The 21,296-nt window shown below is 41.1% G+C and overlaps 1 protein-coding gene across 3 annotated transcripts; it reads left to right on the top strand.

The window, feature by feature from the left end:
• Positions 1 to 2: 2 nt before the first annotated feature.
• ubr1 (ubiquitin protein ligase E3 component n-recognin 1) lies at positions 3 to 18,694 on the top strand. Of its 3 annotated transcripts, XM_019870141.1 has the most exons (48): positions 3 to 75; positions 1,456 to 1,500; positions 2,100 to 2,359; positions 2,957 to 3,035; positions 3,699 to 3,809; positions 5,115 to 5,242; positions 5,354 to 5,492; positions 6,055 to 6,117; positions 6,290 to 6,413; positions 6,506 to 6,613; positions 6,715 to 6,803; positions 6,874 to 6,972; positions 7,103 to 7,260; positions 7,338 to 7,437; positions 7,524 to 7,652; positions 7,738 to 7,918; positions 7,995 to 8,047; positions 8,898 to 9,008; positions 9,101 to 9,166; positions 9,452 to 9,553; positions 9,632 to 9,695; positions 9,766 to 9,890; positions 9,961 to 10,013; positions 10,108 to 10,210; positions 10,292 to 10,340; positions 10,449 to 10,603; positions 11,103 to 11,202; positions 11,288 to 11,391; positions 11,488 to 11,568; positions 11,666 to 11,847; positions 11,926 to 12,131; positions 12,532 to 12,631; positions 12,974 to 13,126; positions 13,222 to 13,322; positions 13,398 to 13,497; positions 13,578 to 13,726; positions 13,823 to 13,878; positions 13,982 to 14,078; positions 14,226 to 14,293; positions 15,060 to 15,207; positions 15,990 to 16,077; positions 16,160 to 16,296; positions 16,816 to 16,924; positions 17,007 to 17,063; positions 17,137 to 17,214; positions 17,291 to 17,461; positions 17,545 to 17,646; positions 17,930 to 18,694. In XM_019870141.1, exons 2-48 carry the CDS (start codon positions 1,456 to 1,458, stop codon positions 18,069 to 18,071), a joined length of 5,223 nt encoding a protein of 1,740 aa, XP_019725700.1. In that variant the 5' UTR covers positions 3 to 75; the 3' UTR covers positions 18,072 to 18,694. The 3 variants fall into 3 exon arrangements, with proteins under 3 accessions (XP_019725700.1, XP_019725699.1, XP_019725701.1); XM_019870140.1 differs by lacking the exon at positions 3 to 75 and having other exon boundaries at positions 1,319 to 1,500; XM_019870142.1 differs by lacking the exon at positions 3 to 75 and having other exon boundaries at positions 1,320 to 1,500; positions 13,401 to 13,497.
• The last annotated feature ends 2,602 nt before the right edge of the window (positions 18,695 to 21,296 follow it).

The raw sequence follows: 21,296 nt of genomic DNA on the forward strand, positions 1-21,296 counted from the left end.
GGGCTATGTTTTGTTCGCATAACACCTCTCGTGTGTTCCCAACGGAAGAGTGAAACAAGCACAGACCCAAATGACGTAAGCTTAATTGAAATGATGCCGATATTTTATGCTGCATACGTGGAAGGTGGGAAGTCGAATTTATCCAAGTTGATTGTTCCACTTCAGACCTCAAAGTTTTCGAGACGACAACAAAGATACAATACAATGGACGATACATCTTTATTTACATATCACAACACATTTTGACCTCCAAGAAGCTTTCATAATTTGCCAAATGTAAATAAAGGAATATTGTGTGCGCGCGCGCATATATATATATATATATATATATATATATATATATATATATATATATGTGCGCGCGCGCATATATATATATCTGAAATTTCACCTGAAAGCCAAATGCTTTATGTGTGCGTCTCATGCGGTTTGCAGGGAAACCAGTACTGGAGATTTGACAACAATCATTTGGACCCAGGCTATCCGAAGGTTGTTGAGTCGGGCTTTGATGGTCTTCAAGGTCACATCACAGCTGCCCTGTCTGTGCCTCAGTACCGCAGGAGGAGGGAATCTGTCTATTTCTTCAAGAGAGGTGACCATGCATGTCAAATGTTACAGAGATATTGCATTTTGACATGTTAATCAACTGTCTGGTGATTCTTCCAGGTGGATTGGTGCAGAAATATTCATATCAGTTTGGCACCAGCCCATCATGTAGCAAGAAAGCCCATTTTGCTATTTACACTGTCCGTAACCGAGTGGCGCGACAAGCAGGTAGGAAAAACACGACTACATCATGCTGACTGTGGTGGTGGTTGGAATATATATATCCCCCCCATCTGTTCTTAGATTTACCCATCTTTTGACGATTTTAGTTTTGAAATGTGGTCCCATTTCAGAAATGTGGGCATGACTAATGACAGTAACGTAAAATAAGGTGGTGATAGTCAGTATCAGATTGTATACACTCTCTGCAGAGACATTGTGACTATTACTTCACCGACAATGCACCTAACTACCAGCAAAGACCGTCAGTCATGCAGTAGTACCTCTACTGTACTACGGCGTCTTCGTTAACTCAGAAGCGCTTGACTGTAAACATTCAACTAACGTGGCGTAACAGCCCCGATTATACAATTGCCCACGTGTCAGGTATCATAGCTGCTTGTCTGATGTTTGTAAGAAAAGCAATCCGTGTCAAAATAGGTGAAGAATTCTACCAATTATGATTAATTTGTCGGAGCCAAACTAGTCACCTGATACAAGTGAATGGAGAGATGGTCTGGGACTCCCGGTTAAAGATGGCGACTCGATATGCATGTTTTGAACCAACAAGGGTTTACTCTAGTCGGTGTGGTTCTCTATGGTCGCAACTGGTGACCAATCCGACTTCTCACTTCTCTGGAATGCAACATTAACTACACCCCCTCTTGTCTCCTTTACGGCAAATGGAAGATGGCGGAGGCTTATAAATCTTTTGACGAACCGGAGCTCATAAAGGTATGTGTTTGAAAAACCTGACACAGCTGACACCGTGCATGGGCATTTTGAGAGAAAGTGTCGGTCTTAAATATGTTGGTTACCTCGGTCAATTAAACATATGGTGCGCTGAAATGTCGTTCTACTTCGTGTAGCGAGCAGTGGCATATTTAGCTTGTGCACTCACTCTCGCAAATATGTCTGCAGTGCCTCACATTATGCTCAGAAGGTGGTGGGTGTTTGCGTTTTTACTGTATTCCCATGAATAGCAAGACTTAGTCCCGTGTTAATGTGTCGGAGGTTGGCTTCGTCAGCAATGATCTCGCACACTTCATCTAAACAGAATGTCAGCTTGTTTTTCTCCCACGTTGATGAGTGTTAGTGTGTCACAATCACCCGTATTATCACAAATATTGGTGTCAGAGAAAAAAAATAACACTTTGAAGTAAATATCACGTCTGGTCTCATTGACACACATTACACCACACTTATTCTCTGCGAAAGGCTCCAAAATTAAACAATTTCACGATGATTGCAACACAGGATGTATATTTGTCTCAGGAAACATCATTCGAATTTATCTTCCATTTTAATCAATGTCGAATTGTGTTGTTTTGCAGGAATGGCAGGCGTCCACCGATCTGAAGCTGACCCTGTATACCTACCTGAGGAAGCAGGTGCCTCGGATCTTCTGCCAAAAGGAGGAGTCCAACCCTAATGAGGAAGAGGAGGAAGTAGAGAGACTCCTCCTCCACCCGCTTGAGTACTTCCTATTTGGTGAAGATCCTGATGAAGGTGTGAAGAAGCTCAAGCAGGGCAGTTCGTCTTCCCAGCTCTGTGGACGCGTCTTCAAAGAAGGAGAGACCGTCTACTCTTGCAGGTTCCAAAATGATCCCTCATTGTGTGTTACAAATAGACTTTACACCGATCTGATCGACTGGGCTGGCATTGGCCGATATTTTGCATTTCATGCAAAATCAGTGGGCAGCTGTAATGTCATAATTTGCCCGATCGAGCAATGAAATTATTGATGGGATCCGCGAAATAAGACAACCAAGACATCATTGTTCATTCCGGGGACGTTCTATGCTGCCATTTTGTATATATGAGCCTGATAGCTAATTGCCTTGTCACATGTCGTTTGAGCGGAAAACCTTGCGCTATCAGATGGAAGTTCCTTCTCTGCCTACTCGACCATCCAATCACAAAGTAATAGTGTAGTTTTATGATTGGCATAAATAATATCTATCAAAGTAGCCATCGGAATACTCTCTCTATATATATATATATATATATATATATATATATAATACACTATACTGGGTGACGTTTATCTCAGCATGATTTGCTCAACACTGTAAGCCACACATGTCTAGTAACAGGTGAGAGGATGAGAAAATGAGATAAAAAGAGATAATCACTGTGATGTCAAAAAAGGCTTTTATCAGTGACGATATGCTTTTTAATATGCTTGCAGGGATTGTGCAATAGATCCTACATGTGTGCTGTGCATGGACTGCTTTCAGGAAAGCGTGCACAAAAGTCATCGTTACAAGGTGAGTACAAACGTTAACTGCATTTGAGTTTTCTCCCATGTTGAAATGATCTACTCATAAAAATATTTTTTTTTCTTTGACTACTCTGACATTATCCTTTTTGAGATTCATAGTAATAGTATAACTTTTTTATCTTTATATTTCGACTTCATTCTCCTAGATGTTATTTTATGTTGTTAAAATTCATGTTTTGTCTTGTTTTTGTAACATTAAGGCTTAACCCATTCAACAAGCAACACTGACAAAACCACGTTTACATTTTTTTTTGTTCTAATATGCACATTTTCATATTTTTTATGGCATTTTAAGCAACCACGGATTTCCCAACAATGTTTAACTCACTTGTGATTACTGAGTGACAGAAGCTGCTTTCCTGGACACCGGTAGTGCATATAAACATTAGACTGTTATTAGCATTTTGATAACTTATAGCAAACGTATAACCACAATGTTAGAATGAATATTGACTTTATATCTTCACATACATCTTTACCTCACTCTCTAAATTGCTGCTTGGTGCTCTAAAGGGGGTTTTACAAGGACGATGTACCTGTGAACACTATGTGTAGAATAACACCACTTTTCAGAACTGGAAAATCTGAACCACTTTCTGACATTTCTCTTTTAGGTGGTAAGATATAATTTGTAACAATTTTTCCTCAGATGCACGCGTCATCTGGTGGGGGGTTCTGTGACTGTGGGGATGTGGAAGCCTGGAAGATTGGACCGTGTTGCTCCATACATGACCCGGAGGCAGCCACTGACATGGTGACGGTGAGTTACATAACAGAGTAGAAAGAGGCACATGGGAAGGGACATAGTTGGTTTTTTTTTTCTGTGTCACCAAATCCCGGAATGTTTATTTTCTCATTTTAAGTAAGCTGAGGGCCCCCCTTTCCTGGCAGTGACTTTGCCTCAAGAAAAAAATTGTAACTCAATTTACAGACATGAAAGCTGGCTTGATTGATAGACTGGATGAAAATTTGTCACATGGGTAAAATTAGAATATTTCCTTTATTTGTGCATCAATGTTTAGTCATATTGAGCATGTGTATTTTTTTTTCCACTTCCTTTTTTTTTTTTTTGCTAAATGTTCCGAGCTGCTGTTTGTCAGGCGTGTCTTTATCAGATTGCCTTTGTCAGGATCCCGTAACCCTTGACGACGTTGCGCCTGTTTCCGTAAATAACAGCTGCCTCCATGAGCAGGAGGCATGGCTGACATCAATTTGGCTCGTTGTCTTCCGTAATCAAACCTTTGCTTTTAAAGCCAATATGCTCGACCACCTCAGCGTTTCCACATGCAGCATGGGAAACCCACTTTTGTTTTTGCATTGTGTTTACAATATGGTAGATTTCAGTGCTTGTTCTCACACACTGATGTGACATAGCAAAGAGTACAGGCGAGCTGGATGTTTGTTTGCCCTGTGTGCTAAATGTTAGACATTTCTATGAAATATTTAGCCTCCGAGGGGAATGTTTGCTCTTGTGAGACTTCCCAGCAATGTCACAGGGCCAGATATTTTTTTCCCCATTCGCCAAATTATTTAACCTTGTTTGAAGCATCAACTTGCTGCAAGCGACACAGGAAATGAATCCAGTAGATGTTATTGGAGGCAAATACTCATGTAAAATAGAACACAGGATCCTCAGCCTGTGACCTACGTTTTACAACTTGACTGAAGGTTGTAAATGGTGTCCAGTATACTAGTTTGACAGGGCCGTAAGAATAAATTGTCATACAGCACAAGACGAAACACTGAGTTATCGCCATACTTTGTTTTTCATTTGATTGTCTATGTGTGCCCTGCGATTGGCTGGCAACCAGTTTAGGGTGTACCCCGCCAACTACCCTCGTGAGCATAAAGTGGCTTAGTTAATGGATGCATGATTGTTTTCTATTTGCCCCTTTAGGTCTCGAGGTGTATTCATGCATATACTGTATTTACTGTAATTCTGACTTGCCTACAAAGTCTTGTTACATCGCCGCCATTGTAAACAGAGCTCTATCGTAAACTGAGGAGCCCTGTTTTTAGACTTTTTAGAGCAATATCGTATTTTACTGGAAATTGTGTTTCCCAGGATGAGTGTACATTGGAGCCGCAACTGTGTGAGCGGAGTGAGATGCTCTTCAGGGTCTTGTTGAACTACTTCACAGACTTCCTGGACTGGGCGGAGGACCGTCAACTTTTAGCTCTCCTCAAACCAGAGTACGGCCCAGTTCATCTCACACACACGAACTGCATATGACTGTGTATAAAAATCAGAAGTCTCAGCAGAGCATGTGTTCATCTTAACAGAGTACGTTCTCATGTGTGCAGGGAAAAGGACAACACATACGCCTGTGTGCTGTACAACGATGAGCACCATTCATACGATCATGTGATCTACACCCTGCAGCGGTCTGTTAACTGTGATCAGGCTGAAGCACAGAATCACACGGCACTTATTGACAAGGAGGTACGGTGGATATAAAAAGTCTCCACACCCCTGTTCGAATACCATTTTTTTGTAATTCAAAGAGACCAAGATAAATCATTTACACCATTAATGTGACCTGGGTCCTGTACAGCTGAATTGGGAAAAAAAACAATATTTTAGAGAAGGGAAGTCAAAATAAACAACCGAGATAATTTATTTGCACAAGTGTGCATGTTCAATGGTGTCAGGTTTGTTTGGACTCCCATTGAACATGAGTTTGAATGTGATTGGTTAATTTTGAGGGTGTAGTCACTTGTACAACCTTCGGTTTGTTGTCACAGTCGTAGCAGAAAAATGAAATGATTTCTTTCCTTTATTATTATTATTGTTATTATTACCGGTACTATTTTTTTTTTTTGTTTGTTTGTTTTTCAAAAACCTGGCATTTCAACAGGTGTGTGTATACTTTTTCTGTCCACTGTATATGTCTGTTTTATGCTGCATTTTTTTCCAGGCTGTGTGCCATTTTCATCAACACCTTTGCAATATCACTGTCTCGTAATTTGTTTTCATGGAAGCATGATTGAATTATACTGCACAGGGTCGGCGGACAGTAAAGAGAGGAAGTCTGGACTCATGCCAGCATGCTCAACGCCTCATTAAGGTAAAAACTGATCACATAGACAAATTGAATGTCATTCAGCAGAACACAGACCTTTTCAAATGAACCTGAAAATGTCCGTTATTTCATGCGGAGGCCCTTTTTGAATAAAACAAATTCACTGCAACTCCATCCACCCCTCACTCATCCATCAATGTTTTTGTTTGTGCTGCAGTACAATTCGGAGCACGTTTCCCTACAGCCGCTGCGTGTGGAGGTGCTGCACTCGGCTGTCGTGGCTCACCAAACATTGGCCCTGCGGCTCGGCTCCTGGTTCCAGAAGATCATCGGCTATTCAGGTTCTTCTGTGCATGCACTGCAACGTCAGTGTCAGACAGCAACAGTACTTTGTTTTGCGTCATGTGACCGTTTTCTTGCGTGTTGTGTGCAGTGGGCTTCAGACAAGCCTTCTGCAGGGTGGCGCTGGAGCCCAACACAGACCAGACCAGCATCTGCTGCATCAGCAGGCTCATGTTGCTCGATGCCACATTGTACAAAGGCAGGTAGCACTGACTTTTAGCGGTCATTAGACACCACCTCCATATTTGGTGATTAAATACACTTACATGATTTGGCAACATTTGTCATTCTTTCTTAAAGGAGCACGCAAGATTGTACATGAGCTGATTTTCTGTAGCATGCTTATGGAGACGGAATTCAAGAGGCTCTTTGCGGTTGAATTCACAAAGGTAAAACATGTTTTAAACCACAGGTAGACGTGTTTTTACAGTGTTCTGACAAATATGTGGTCTTTTCAAGCTTTATAAGGATCTGCAGAATAACTTCATCGATGATGATCATGAACGGAGTATTTCTATTACTGCGCTGTCCGTTCAGATCTTCACTGTGCCCACACTGGTGACTATACTTTGTTGTACTAACATCATTGAATCTTCCAAAAGAGGCGTGAATATTATTTTATAAGGGGAAAAAAACTGCCCTCAAAAAGTTACTTTGCTTCGATGTTGTATTTCTGTTCCTCTTCCAGGCAAGGTACCTGATTGAAGAAACAAACGTCATTACAAGGATAGTTAATACAGTCATGGCGCTGTTATTGGAGCATTTGGATGTTAACAGTCGCTTCTCCTTCCTGGGTTACAATTCTGACAAGTTCTCCCGCATCCAGGCCATTTTCCATGACCTCAGGTAGTTTGACCAGGTAGCAGTTTTAGCAACACGCTTGTTCCTTTTTGTTCTCATCTGGGTTGTAAACTCTCTCGTAGGTATATTCTGATCAGTAAACCGTCAACATGGAATTTTAAGCTTCGGAAACTGTTTCTAGAGGGCTTCAATGCCTTTCTAGGCCTACTCAAATGCATGCAGGTAATTGATTTATCACATCTACCAACTATATCTCTATCAATGGTGAATGTTGACCTTTGTTCTGAAAGGTGACCCTTGTTTTTTAGGGTATGGAAGAGGTTGAACGTCAGTTTGGTCAACACATTGCTGTGGAGCCTGAGTGGGAAGCCGGCTTTACGCTTCAAATCCAGCTCCGCCACATTCTCGCTATGTTTCAAGATTGGTGCTCCTCAGATGTGAGTTGCGGTCGACTGTGTCTTACCATCTCCCAATATTCTGTTAAGCATCTTTGCTTTTTGTCTTACCGCCTTCCTTCTGCAGGACAGGATTCTGCTGGAAGCCTTCAGAGATTGCCACAAAGTCTTGCTGCAATGCAACAATCAACCCTTCCGCCGGGAAGCTGCTGACTACTACATGTGCAAGCAGATCCTTCATGTTCGGCCCTACAAAGTGTCACAGGAGCCTGTCAGCATACATGTACCCCTCTCCAGGCTGCTTGCAGGTGGACTTTAACTATTTCAGTCTGGTCCTTTCCGTGCATGTTTTCCATCAACTTATTCGTCTTTTGTGGTCTCTAGGCTTGTATGTTATCATCTGCAAGAACGGGTTACGTGATCAACTGTTTGACAAAGTAAGCTGTTCGGTGCTGATTGTTTTGGGGGTTTTTGAATGTACGTTGTGGGCCAAAAGAAAGGCATGCAAGATTCTATTGAACTTCTTTAATGAAAAAAGGGATGATGCAAGGATGGTATAAGGAAGAACAAAAAACGAAGAAAGAAATCAAATAAGAATGATATAAAAGGAAGTAAGTATGGTGATAAAGAACTGAAGGAAGAAAGGGAGGAAACACGAATGTACAAAAGGAAGGATTGAAGGAAGGAAAGAAGGAACGGAGTTGACAAGCATGAATGAAAGAGTGATTGGCAAGAAGGAAGAGAGGGTGGAAGCAAGATATAAAGGAACGGCCTCACTGCCACCATTTGGGTCTGTACTTGGTGAAGACATCGAGACATACTTGAAACTCTTAACACTGGCCTTGAAACCCTAATTTGAAATTTGAGTTTACTCGTCAAGATATCTTTTGATAGTGTTTAATTGTTTGCTGAGAAACCATGCCTTAATGAAATGAGTCAAAACTGAGGACTCTACCCTGCTGAGGAGTTCAGAACATTACAATTAATTGGCTGAAGACACATCAAGCCTGCTTATTTTGCCTTGTGGAAAAAAAAAAAATCATCAGACAACAAAAATGTATTTTCTTTAGGTGTATGTTAAATGTCTCGACCATATTGATATCACAATACTCAACACTCATATTGCATATCAAATGTCTTTCCAATATCGTGCATCCCTAATAAGTTGTTCAGAGAATGAATGAATGATTGATTGGTTGTTAAAGTTAAAGGAAATGGGGTCACATGCCCAGCTGTCGTCTCCATTAATGCGTCTGTTACGGTTCATGTTTTCCCCTTTTACGGCAGGAATGCAATGACTTTCGTGGCCTGGTTGAGCATCCTCTGCGCTGTGTGGTGCTGGCTGCACAGGTATCAGCTGAAATGTGGCGCAGGAATGGACTGTCTTTGGTCAGCCAGGTGTGATGCGTCTTTTGTTAAGTATACTGTATATATGCGTACATTTACATTTTTGTAATTCCTGAAGTTACCTGTTTTTCCCCCATGCTTAGGTCTACTACTATCAAGATGTCAAATGCAGAGACGAAATGTATGACAAAGACATCCTTATGCTTCAGGTTGGTTGATCCCTGTTATTAAAAACTTTGAATACATTTTTTAAAATACATATAATATGGTGATATCTTAAGTTACCCTCTTCACTCAGATTTTTCGGACCGCTTTGGGAGTAACCATTCCATTAATTTACTCAATTCTGCAGTCTTTTTGGTGAAAGTAACCGCAAAAATAACAGAAGTACTGTAAAACATTTGTAAGTCAGAGGAAGTGATCTTATAATAAACCTATTTGCAATATTTGATCTCATCCATTTTTGGAAATAACTTGCCAAACACTGTTTGCAGATAGCCGCTTCCAGAATGGATGCCAACCATTTTCTCATGCTGCTCTTACTAAGATTTGAGCTCTTTAATTTCTTCAATGGAAGCTGTTGCAGCAGAGACCACGTAAGTAATGCTTCAAAGTCAACATCGGGGGTAACGCTCAAGTGCATGTATTAATTGACGATGTGGCTACAATTGCAGAATGAACTGTTGCAGTGGAATCGGCTGACAGAAGAGATGCTGTATCTCCTTATCGTCATAGTTGGTACTGCAACTTTTTGGCTCATATTAGTTTCGTTGATGCTAAATGTTGCGACTGACCAACATAATTGCAGGTGAGCGATACGTCCCCGGTGTCACTAACGTGACCAAAGAGGATGTGACGATGAGGGAGGTTATCCACCTGCTATGCATTGAACCCATGGCACACAGTAGCCTGGTCAAAGGCCTGCCGGAGAACGTATGCCGCATTATCATGTTTCATACTGTGGAGGTAAATATGCAGCAAATAAACAACACATTTTTTGCAGGAGAGCCACGAAACAGGTCTCGAATCTGTAATCAACAAAGTTGCTACATTCAAGTACGTAGTTGACTTCAAAATCAATACCTGATATTTGTTTACGGGGCTTTTTCAGCAGGTTTATGTGGTTTTTTTTTCCCCTTTATGAATATAGGAAACCAGGTGTGTCAGGACATGGATTATATGAGGTGAAAAGGGAGTATTTGGGCGAGTTCAACCCTTTCTTCTACCATTATTCAAGATCACAGCACAGCAAGGTACCACATCTCATTAACACATTGAAGATCGTGTTTGATATCATTCATGTGACTCTTTTTGTTTTTTCTGATCTTTTGCAGGCTGAAGAGTCACAAAAGAAGAGACGTGCTCACGAAGGTGCCGATAAAGGTGACCGCTGTCGATGTCTCACCTGTGCCACCTTCTCTTTGTCAGTCATCTGTTTATGAACCTCTTGCTTGTACTGAAGGATGCTTTTTTTTTCCCATTTGTGCTCAGCTCTGTGTCCTCCAGTGCCGCCTCCCTTCTGTGCGGCCTTCTCCACCATCGTACGCCTCCTCTGCTGTGACATCTTTGTCCACGTCCTCAGACGCGTGCTGCAGAGGGCAGCCGAGGAAAAGTCCACACATTGGACGGAAATAATGATCCAGCGGGTAACGAAACTGCATGGATCTTTGTGATGCTTCTTGCGGCGCTTGCGTGAAGGAGGTTATGTTTTCATTGGTGTTTGTTTACAATGCAGCTGCCTGGCGACAGCACTTTGCCAAAGCCTGAGGCAACCGCTTGCTAACTTAGATTTAAAATTTTCACAGCAGTCATTTTTGATGCAGCTGAATGTCAAATAGCAGGAAAGATAGACCACAACGGATACACAATACATCTCAATGTCAAGTGTATGTTAAGTCAGAAACTCTTTTGTGCATTTTGGAGCCGTTTCAGTTTTAGGAGAAACTACTATTTAACACGTGGGCGAGCATGTAACTCAACAAGTCTCATTTGTAAAGCTTACGTAGATGTCATTCAATTTTTTTTCTTTGCTTTCGTTTAGCGATGTATAATCTAGATTTAACCAATCACTCATTTAAATCCCACGGACAAACATTGAAGCCTTGGCAGAGGTCTACAAAACCACTTTCCTTTTGTATCCCACAGGCCCTGCACCTTATTGGCCAGGCTTTGCTTGAAGAAAAAAGCCAACTTGAGGACCGCACTTTAGAGGAAGTGACCTTTGATTTCAGCCTGAAGGCTCGCGGTAAGTCACTTTCTTTGCAGACGTGCCAAATGCAAAAGCGTTCTGTCATTTTCTGCGACTTGCGATTCTATTTCTTGTCTTCTAGGAGTCGGGTTCGAAGACAGCAAGTCTCTCTTCCTCTTGCTCTCGAAAATTAAGGCTGTTCATTCATTTGAAGCCCAAAAAGACATGATCAAATGGGTACTACAGGTATTGTACTCCTTCCACTAGTTTGCCTTAGCACCCATAAATCATATTTATTTTATAGTGTCCATCGTTGTTGTTTTGTGTGGGTCTCTTTGCTAGATGTTTGAGATTGTCAAGTGCCTCAGAGAGAAGTCCACTCCAACAACTTCCATGAGTGTGGAGACAAGCAAGCCTGAGGAGGTAATTATGTACTGCAACATAATTGCGACATAAGATGTGATTTTTTTTGGCTTGAAAGTGAGCAGTATCAGTGTCTCTCTTTAATTTGGTGCCACAGAGTGCTCAGGACAAAGAAAAAGCTGAGCGCAAAAGAAAGGCCGAAGCAGCCAAACTTCACCGCCAGAAAATCATGGCCCAGATGTCAGCCATGCAGAAAAACTTCATTGAGTCCCACAAGATGCTTTATGATAACATGCCAGAGAGCGCCATGAAGGGACAGCCCGTGACATCGACAGAGAGGTGAGGAGAGCCGCTTCAAAAACACTCTTCAAATGGCAATTTCATCCATTTAATTTCTGCTATCGACATTTCCGACAGTCCGGTGGAGCAGAAGGAGCGGTGCGTGTCCGTGGGGCCCCATCGAGGGTCCACCCCAGCCGAGAGGGAGGTGCTGACCTGCATTCTCTGTCAGGAGGAGCAGGAAGTGGCGTCCCAGGCTCCGGCCATGGTACTGACAGCGTGTGTGCAGAGATCTACGGTGTTGACCCAGTGCAGAGGAAAGATGCCCACCAGCAGTGCGGACGGTCAGCCTCCATTCACGGACACATGCAGCGAGTCAAGGCTTTGGCCACCACTAAATACCAATGTTGTTTTATTGGCCTAATTGGTAAAACAGTCAATAATAGGACAAATACAGTTTAGGGGTTGTACATAGTCTCTGGGATATCTCCACCTCCAGAATCACAAATGGAAGTTATCTTCGGTGGAAGTTTGCGCTGTCCTTCAGATTGAATTATCTCTTTGCACGTGTAACGTCATATGAACTCATATTCTATTGTTTATTAGCATATCGATAATTTATTTCTTACTTCACCACAACGTTAGGAAGAGTCTGATTTATGCCTTCATATCCGTGTATACAAAAAGAGCCATACATCTGAAAGCTCTTTTGTGCTTTTTTTTTTTGTTTTGTTTTCTTTCAAGAAACGGCAACTTTCTACCCAACATTCATGCCTCCTGATCTGGCTGTCGGCACCCACACAGGCAGCTGTGGACACGTCATGCACGCCACATGTTGGCAGAAGTAAGTCATTAATCAGAGTAGGGATGAGCATAATCATTGGTTGATTGATTGTTAACAATTGCGTGCAGCGTGTGGAATTGATTGTTGACTAATACTGTCTTAAACCAACCAAGTGCAAAATAGAGTGCCCTAATTGGCTACAACCAGCAGATGTGCTGATTCTCCAGTTTGCCATCTTAAAAAGGAGGAGTTCAGAACATTCAGAGGGATTCTTTTGTTCTTTGTGATCAGTTAAATGAGCTCTAATGTTCCTCATTGCTGATGAAGGAAATCGAGTCAAATGTCCATCCCTAATAAAGAGCATATAAAGTATGTTTTGTTTTGTTTTTTTTTTCAATCCAGATATTTTGAAGTAGTCCAGAACACAACCAGAAACCGTCTCCATGCTGAACTGATCATCGACCTTGAGAATGGGGAGTACTTGTGTCCTCTGTGCAAGTCACTTTGCAACACCGTTGTCCCTCTCATCCCCCTGGAGCCAGTCATATTCAACTAGTGAGTCCAATCCACCTCCTTTGTTAGTGAGGGCTACACATGTGCAACTTTATTTATGATCTCATGAACACACTGGGTTTTGTTTGTGTTTGCAGTGAAAATGCAGAGATAATTGGTCAACATTTGACTCTGACTCGCTGGATCCATGTTCTTGAGGCCAGGATTAAAGGACTCAAGTCCCCCCTGCAGGAAAATGGTGAGAGCAGATCCCTCCACTAGTATATGAACAAAAGTACTGGGGCAACAACGTAAAATTCCTCATGCTTTCCAGCAGATTGTGACATGGAAGGCACTAATGATTGCAATGCAGTGTTATGCGGAGAAGGTCAGCCGGATTTCAGAGCCTTACTGAGTTACGGCGTCCAAAAACCGTGAGGAATCCTGTTTCTGTATGTTCTCTGTCCTTTTCAACTTTGATCCTGAAACATTTTTCTTAACTGATTCTTTTTAGGAGGAAGTTCTCCGACAGTATAGTAGAGATGCTGGTCGTGTGCGCCACCGCGGTCCATAGAGTCGGACTTCAGACTGTACCTAATGAGCTGTGCCCATGTGTGCCCCTTATGGCCTGGAACACATGTGCCTTCACTCTTCAGGCGATTGGTGTGACTTGTCTTTTTTCAATTTTTCGTTTCCATGAAAAGCTGCTTTATATTCTCCATCAACTCTATTCTCAATGTGGATTTTGTGTCTTCACAGAGAACATATTGCTAGAAGAGGACAAGCCACTCTTTGGGTCCTTACAAAATAGACAGGTTGGTCAGCAACACAAGCACATCTATATGACCATATTTGGAGCTTTGCATTGCATTCATGCATTCTTCATGCGTTCATTTTGAAATACCTTCTCTTTTGCAGCTGGCAGGCATGAAAGCGATTGTTCAGTTTTCGGCAGCACAGAGGATTAAAAGCTCCCAGGCCGTCATCCAAAGACACTTCACTGAGATGTTAGCAGGTACAACTTCTTAACACAACAAATTTGCACATTACGGTGTTTTATTACTATAATTTGGTGACAATTTTATTAATTTTTTTATATCTTGAAATAATCTCAAATCCCAGTTGTATTTTTTTTATATCTTGAAATAATCTCAAATCCCAGTTCTGCTTCCGGTCATGAGCAAAAAGGACACACCTTCTATTCTGGAAGTCGACTTCTTCCATCTTCTGGTGAGTGGTCATCTGTGGGAGCACAAGCAATTCAGTGTCCATGTGAATCGACGGTAACTGCTACTACGTTTATATTACACATTATTGTTACACTGTTTTTGTGAGAATTGCAAAGTTTTACTGTTTGAAGCACACCAAGAGAAAAAAAAACGTTAGGCTTTTTTTCCAAAACGGTTTATTTCTTTCTGCAAAACTATGAATCTGAGCTAATTTGCACTCATTGTGAGGAAAAAAACCAATCTTCACCTCTGTTAATCTCATTAATGTATTTACTACTTGGGAGCTATTTTTAAATACTCAATTTGCTGAGAGTATCAGTTGTATATTTGAGTGGAGACCTATAATTTGCCCAAATGCTTCTGTACAGGTAGAGCTACACATGATGAATATCGAATGATATTTCATTCCAAAGTGGGAACGAATGCATTTTTTTGGGGAGAGTTTTTTTTTAATTTTTTCGAGTGGAAATGGGGTAGTTGAGAAAGACGAAATTGGCCCCAATTGCAGAGATTTTTTTTCTTCTTACTCTGATATTGATGGGCTATGATCAGTTTGGAGTTGTTCAGATGTACAATCGCGCCTTTGTCTTTGCCTTTGCAATAAGTGAGTATTCATGTGTAGTTAAAACTAAAGTTGTTTTTGTATGTCCGTGTGTGTGTGTGTGTGTGTGTGTGTGTGTGTGTGTGTGTGTGTGTGTGTGTGTGTGTGTGTGTGTGTGTGTCGTGCGTGCGTGCGTGCGTGTGTGTGTTTGTGTGTTTGTTTCCAGGTGGGTTTAGTGTTGTCTCTGCCCTCGCTGTACCAAGAGGAGACTGTGGACTTGCAACCTTCTGCTGTCAGCTCAGCCTACAACCACCTATACACCCTGCATCTGGTCACAATGGCTCACGTCCTGCAGGTGTTGCTTCTCCCAACAGGTAAACATAATGGAAACACAACCAGCTCTCATAGTGCTGCTCACGATGCCGCGTGAATCACTGTAAACAGTTATGAATGGATATTTTCAAGGGAAAAAAAACTGACACATTTGAGAAGAAAAGCCGAGTAAAGAAATAAAAAGTGGTTTACAAAAATTACTCAATTAAGGCACAGCGTAAGAACCTGATTTTGGAAAAAAAATGATTCTTGAAGTGCTCTAAAAGAACTTAATCATAGTTACAGTGGAAACGGCATAGTTTCTAATTGAAATTTGAACTTGACACTTGGAATTAACTTCAGTTCTGTTGGCAGCTTATTCCATTTGCATGCAGCATAATAACAGCTAAATGCTGATGCACCATTTTTTATTTGAATTCTGGGCCTCCTCCATTTGACCCGAGTCTGCTGAGCCTGGAACCCAACTGGGGTTTTATTCCATTTGACTTATTACACACATGACCATGTGCATTGATGAATAATACATCAATGCTCTATAAGCACTGCCACTTGATTCTGGATCAAGGACATAAGGCTCCACAATGTATCCAAATTCATATCTTAATATATGTCCGAAAGGGCCAGAATTTTGGAATATAAACCATCAACTCCCCCCGCCCCAAAATAAAGGGTGAGCTCTCTCTCAGGTCTAATCTGCGCGTATTCTTTGTATGGCACCAACAGAGCAATCTCTGTCTGTACAATCATCAACATGGATTTTAGATCCTGATATTTTATGGTAACATTAACCATTTGTTATTGAGAATGATTCTTTCTTTTGCAGACCTCCCTGTAGTGGTGGGTGACGAGGAAACAGAGGAGGCGAGAGCAGCAGCCGAACTATACGCTGCTGTGTCACAAAACACTGGAAGGTACATGTGACCAATTCTTGTTCTTGAGAGCTTTTGAATCTAAGACAGGACTGATGTTATTTTATTATTATATTCTTTTCAGGCTTCTTCCTGATGTGTGCGGTAGCTTTTTGGCCGAAAAAGTGAAGACGGGAATCACATCTTTTCTGCGCTGTACGGCTCTCTTTTTCAGCTGTCTTACTGGTGTTCGTCCTCCGGAGCAGCTTTTTTGTGCTTCTGGTGGGTGGAGCCTTAGTACAATACAGTGAACCCTCACTGTTTACAATGGTTGTGACCCGTTCCTTGATACAAATAGCCGGAAAAAAAAAAAGAATGCCCCAGCCATTTTTATTTTATTTTTTTATGATTAAATAAACAGTTTGTACTATGTAAGACCTTATTATCATTCCAAACTACCACGTAATGAATATAAGGGTACGTTCACAATGCAGGGTGTGATGCCTAATTCAGGTTTTTCATGATATCATAGTGCAGTGGCATCGTATCCATTTATATTCACATATGAAATAGGCCCAGGTCGGATTTGAAAAAATTGGAATTTTACTGTTCACACTGCATGAAAAAAAATCTGAGACCTGTCGCATATGGGCAAAGAAATCGGAATTGAGCTGCAGTGTAAACAAAAAAGTCTTAAGTATTCTTACGTATGTCTGGACCTTTGAAAACTGAGGACCCCCTATATCTAACTTGATCTTGCAGTATATTGAAGCATCCAAGCTGACATTTTGTCTGTTGCAGTTTCCCGTCAAGGTCAAATGGAGGCAGTCTGCAGTTACTTGGCACTGCCTTCGAATGTGTTCCAACTTTTCCAGGAGCACAAAGACACTGTGGCACCACTGCTGCATAGGTGGGTGTTTAATTTTTGCAATCATGTTTTGTCTGTCAACATAAATGATGAAATAAACTTTTTTTTTTTTTTTTGCTTTAAGGTGGTGCAGCAGCCCAGCAATAACCAAACATCTGAAAGGCATAACTCAAACAGTCAGGTAATTTATTTGCTTTTTAACTTTGAGCCACGTTAGAAACTTCCTATTCAGTCAGCAAGTTCTTGTTGAACAGATACCCAAGGAGAAGAAATCAACTGATCGACCTCCCAGAGGACTATAGCGCTCTGCTCAATCAAGCCAGCCATTTTCAGTATGTGCAGCACACTTCCTTCATTCCAAAGGAAAGTTTTGGCTTCGAGGACTCAATCTTGTGTGCTTGCCCTCAGGTGTCCCAAGTCCGCAGATGACGAAAGGAAACATCCCACTTTGTGCCTATTCTGTGGCGCCATGCTGTGCTCTCAGAGCTCCTGCTGCTTCAGTCAGCTGAATGGAGAAGATGTGGGCGCCTGCACCGCACATGCCGCCACCTGTGGTGCAGGAGTGGGCATGTTCCTCAGGTGAGTTTCAAGACCCAAATATTAATTGTTCCTTCAATGTACCCACAATTTTGTCGTGTAATATCATTTCTACCTCCTGTCAGGATAAGAGAGTGTGAAATTGTACTGATGGCCAGTAAGACCAGAGGAAGCACATATCCCGCTCCTTATTTGGATGACTATGGCGAGACTGATCCTCATCTCGGGTAAGAATCTCTATTTGGTTCTTGTGTTTGCTGTCATAATAATAATAATGTTAAGAATAGTAATACATATTGTGTTGGGGGGGTGGTCATTATGTAAACTCATTGTTAAATAACAGTGGGACAGGTGTGCAGAGTAGCTCACTCACCCAAAAGTGGGCATATCAAACATGTACTTGATTGTTAAATTTTGGCTGGGTAGGCACTCCTGAGACCATGTCTTAAGACAGGCTCTTGAAAAGTAAATTCTCCATATGTTAATCAACTGTTGTTGTTTGTTCCTAAGGAGGGGCAATCCGCTGCACCTTTGTCCAGAGCGTTACAGGAAGTTGAAGAAGATGTGGCAGAATCACTGCATACTGGAGGAGATTGCTTGCAGCCTGGAGCTGGTCAACGTCATGTTTGCTTTTGACTGGCAAATGTTGTGATGTTGCAGCCAGTTGGTCAGAGCAGACTGAGGCCATCGGAGCTGCTGTCTGCCGCTCCCCCCCCCCCCCCCCCCCCCACGATGTGCGTACACGCACGCACATTGACGTTTTCTCGGAAGCCCCAGCTTCCTGCTGGAGCGAAGAGAGAGTTTAGAGAGAGCAAGAGGAAAGTGCCAGACAACGAAGATTAGGAGGGAAAGAAAGAAATGGAGGTTGTGTAGTTGATGAACAAAGCGCATTAGCCTTGTTTTAATTTGTCATCTCTGATAATGCAAATAACCTGCCGGTGGAGACTTAAAAAAAAAAAAAAAAAAAAAGACACAGTAGATTACGATTCACATGCAATCACCTTCATGTTGTGATGTCACTTCAACATTTAAAAATGTTGATATCTCACTAGCCTTGCATCTTTCAGCAACTACCGATTTCCTCAGCTTTTTTTTTTCTTTTAGATTGAACCCCTCTCTGGGGTTTCTCTGTAACAAATCATATAAAACACGGTGCATCCAGAAAGTATTCACAGCGCTTTTCTTTCCACATTATGTTACAACCTCATCCCAAAATGGAATACATTTATTTTTCCCTTAACATTCGACACACAACATCCCATAATGACATGACAATTTTTTTTAAACTACGTTTTTTTCCTATTTATTAAAAATAAAAATGGGAAAAAGTAAAAAGAAAAAGTATTGAGCTTGAGGCTGTGAATACTGACGCACATGTGATTTTCATGTTTTTTTAATTTTTAATAAATTTGCCTACAAAAAAAAATCCACATCATTATGGGGTGTCATTTATAGAATTTTGAGAGAAAAATGAATTTATTCCATTTTGGAATTAGGCTGTAACAACACTATGGAAAAAATGAAGCACTCTGAATACGTTCCACATGCACTATGTACACAATACCTGACTCACTGATTGTGACCTTCCCCTGATTAACAGAGACACTTTTCATCACTGCTTCAAGCAAACAAAAACTATGTTATCGGAACACCTTTTCATTGTATGCTACCCTTTGGAAAAAGGTGAATTCATTTATTAAAAATAAAAATGGGAAAAAGTATTGAGCTTGAGGTTGAGGCTGTGAATACTGACGCACATGTGATTTTCATGTTTTTTTAATTTTTAATAAATTTGCCTACAAAAAAAAATCCACATCATTATGGGGTGTCATTTATAGAATTTTGAGAGAAAAATGAATTTATTCCATTTTTGGAATGAGGCTGTAACAACACAATATGGAAAAAGTGAAGCACTCTGAATACGTTCCACATGCACTATGTACACAATACCTGACTGACTGATTGTGACCTTCCCCTGATTAACAGAGACACTTTTCATCACTGCTTCAAGCAAACAAAAACTATGTTATCGGAACACCTTTTCATTGTATGCTACCCTTTGGGTACTGTTCACACTGCATGGAAAAAAAATCAGATACCTGTCGCATATGGGCAAAGAAATCGGAATTGAGCACACAATACCTGACTCACTGATTGTGACCTTCCCCTGATTAACAGAGACACTTTTCATCACTGCTTCAAGCAAACAAAAACTATGTTATCGGAACACCTTTTCATTGTATGCTACCCTTTGGAAAAAGGTGAATTTGGTGCATTTGTGCTATTTGATAGCACAATATGATAATAAAAATCACCATCTAATCTATAAGTCTCCTACTTTAGCATATGTACAATACAGAAACAAATGGGATGGATTGTGAAAGTATCTGGTTGTTGATTCAAATTGTTTGAACTCCAAGTTGGTCAAGGCAAGTTCTTGTTTTTTGTCAATCTGCACTGCAGTGGATACAAAAAGTCTGCACACCCCTTTTCACAATGCCAGGTTTCATAGATGGTGGGGGCTGGAAATAGACCAAGATTATAAAACATTTTACTTTTTACGATTCTGTAACCTATAACCAGTACCACTCAATTAGAGAAAAAAAGTATACCAGAATATATATTTTTGGGAGAAAAAAATATTTATATACCAGTATATATATTTTGAAGAGGGAATTTAAACATTTAGACCTGAGGTTTGGTTGCATAAATGTGCACACCCTCGTAACTAGTGATGAATGTTTTCCGAATTAACACATAGTTAAATAGGAGTAAGAGTACACCTGCCATCATTTAAGGAACCTGTGATGAACACCAAATACATTTCACATGTTCTAGTAGGCTTTTCCTGACATTTTTGTAGTCGCAGCTAACATCCCAAGTTGTGGTCCACAGCTGACAGCAGCAGCAGCGGGATCTCATTGAAAGAGATGGCAAAGGATACAAAAGAATTTCCAAGGCATCGTCACGTGGTGAAAATATGGCACAACAGCGAACTTACATTAATGGACGTCGAAATTGCTATGTCTGATGAAACCAAAGATTAAACTTCTTGGCCATAATTTCAAAAGATATGTGGTGCGAACACAACACTTGCTCCTCAGCGATAGAACACTAGCGTACGATGAAGTGTAGAGAAAGCATTGTGATCATGAAATGTCCTTCAGCTGCAAGTGTCCACTTAAGTCAAGGAGGAGGGTGTCACGAACAGTTCCAAGTACTAGTCAGCGTCGTCAAAATTTTGAGGCTTCTGCTGGAAAGCAAATGCATCTTAACTTTATTTAGGGCTAATCAGAGGCACTTTAAATGGTGACTATTGTCTACAGACTCCTATTTAACAAGAGGTGAATAGGATTGGTTAATTCTGAACACAGTCATAGAAGGTGAGCACACATATAAACCCTCGCTGGAGTTCAACAGCAGTGACTTCTCCTTGTTAGGTGGTCCTACTGACACTTCAAAACATGGAAACTGTTGACAAATTTGCTATTTTCCTAAATTTTCAAGTGTCCACGTGACCTGGTCTCCCAATACTTTTTATCATTATAGTCTTTACAACCATTCTACCTCCCAAAAAGATCAATTCAAAACATGGGGTTGGACGGTGAGCTGATGTAAACTTGAGAACAATACAACCTCTTCAAGTTCAAAAAGGCATCATGCAGTTTCTTTGACCAGCACACAAAAATTCTCCAAAATCTTGCAGGACAAAAGATTTCATCAACGAAAACATTACAACGTACTCATCGACAAAAGTTCCTCCAGGTGGTGTGTGGAGAGTGAGGCAAGGCAAGGCCGCAGCATCCACGACCAGACTGTACTGTAACCCCTTAAGTGTCAGAGGCAGGATGTTTTTTACCCTGCACTAAAAAGGCTT

This window comes from Hippocampus comes, unplaced genomic scaffold (assembly GCF_001891065.2).
Source record: "Hippocampus comes isolate QL1 unplaced genomic scaffold, H_comes_QL1_v1.1 scaffold43, whole genome shotgun sequence".
Taxonomy (NCBI): Eukaryota; Metazoa; Chordata; class Actinopteri; order Syngnathiformes; family Syngnathidae; genus Hippocampus; species Hippocampus comes.

Coding starts and splice junctions, on each gene's coding strand:
- ubr1 (XM_019870141.1), top strand. CDS start 1,456: ATGGCGGAGGCTTATAAATCTTTTGACGAACCGGAGCTCATAAAG. Junction 3,810..5,114: donor CAGCCACTGACATGGTGACG/GTGAGTTACATA, acceptor TGTGTTTCCCAG/GATGAGTGTACATTGGAGCC. Junction 13,879..13,981: donor GGTCCTTACAAAATAGACAG/GTTGGTCAGCAA, acceptor TCTCTTTTGCAG/CTGGCAGGCATGAAAGCGAT.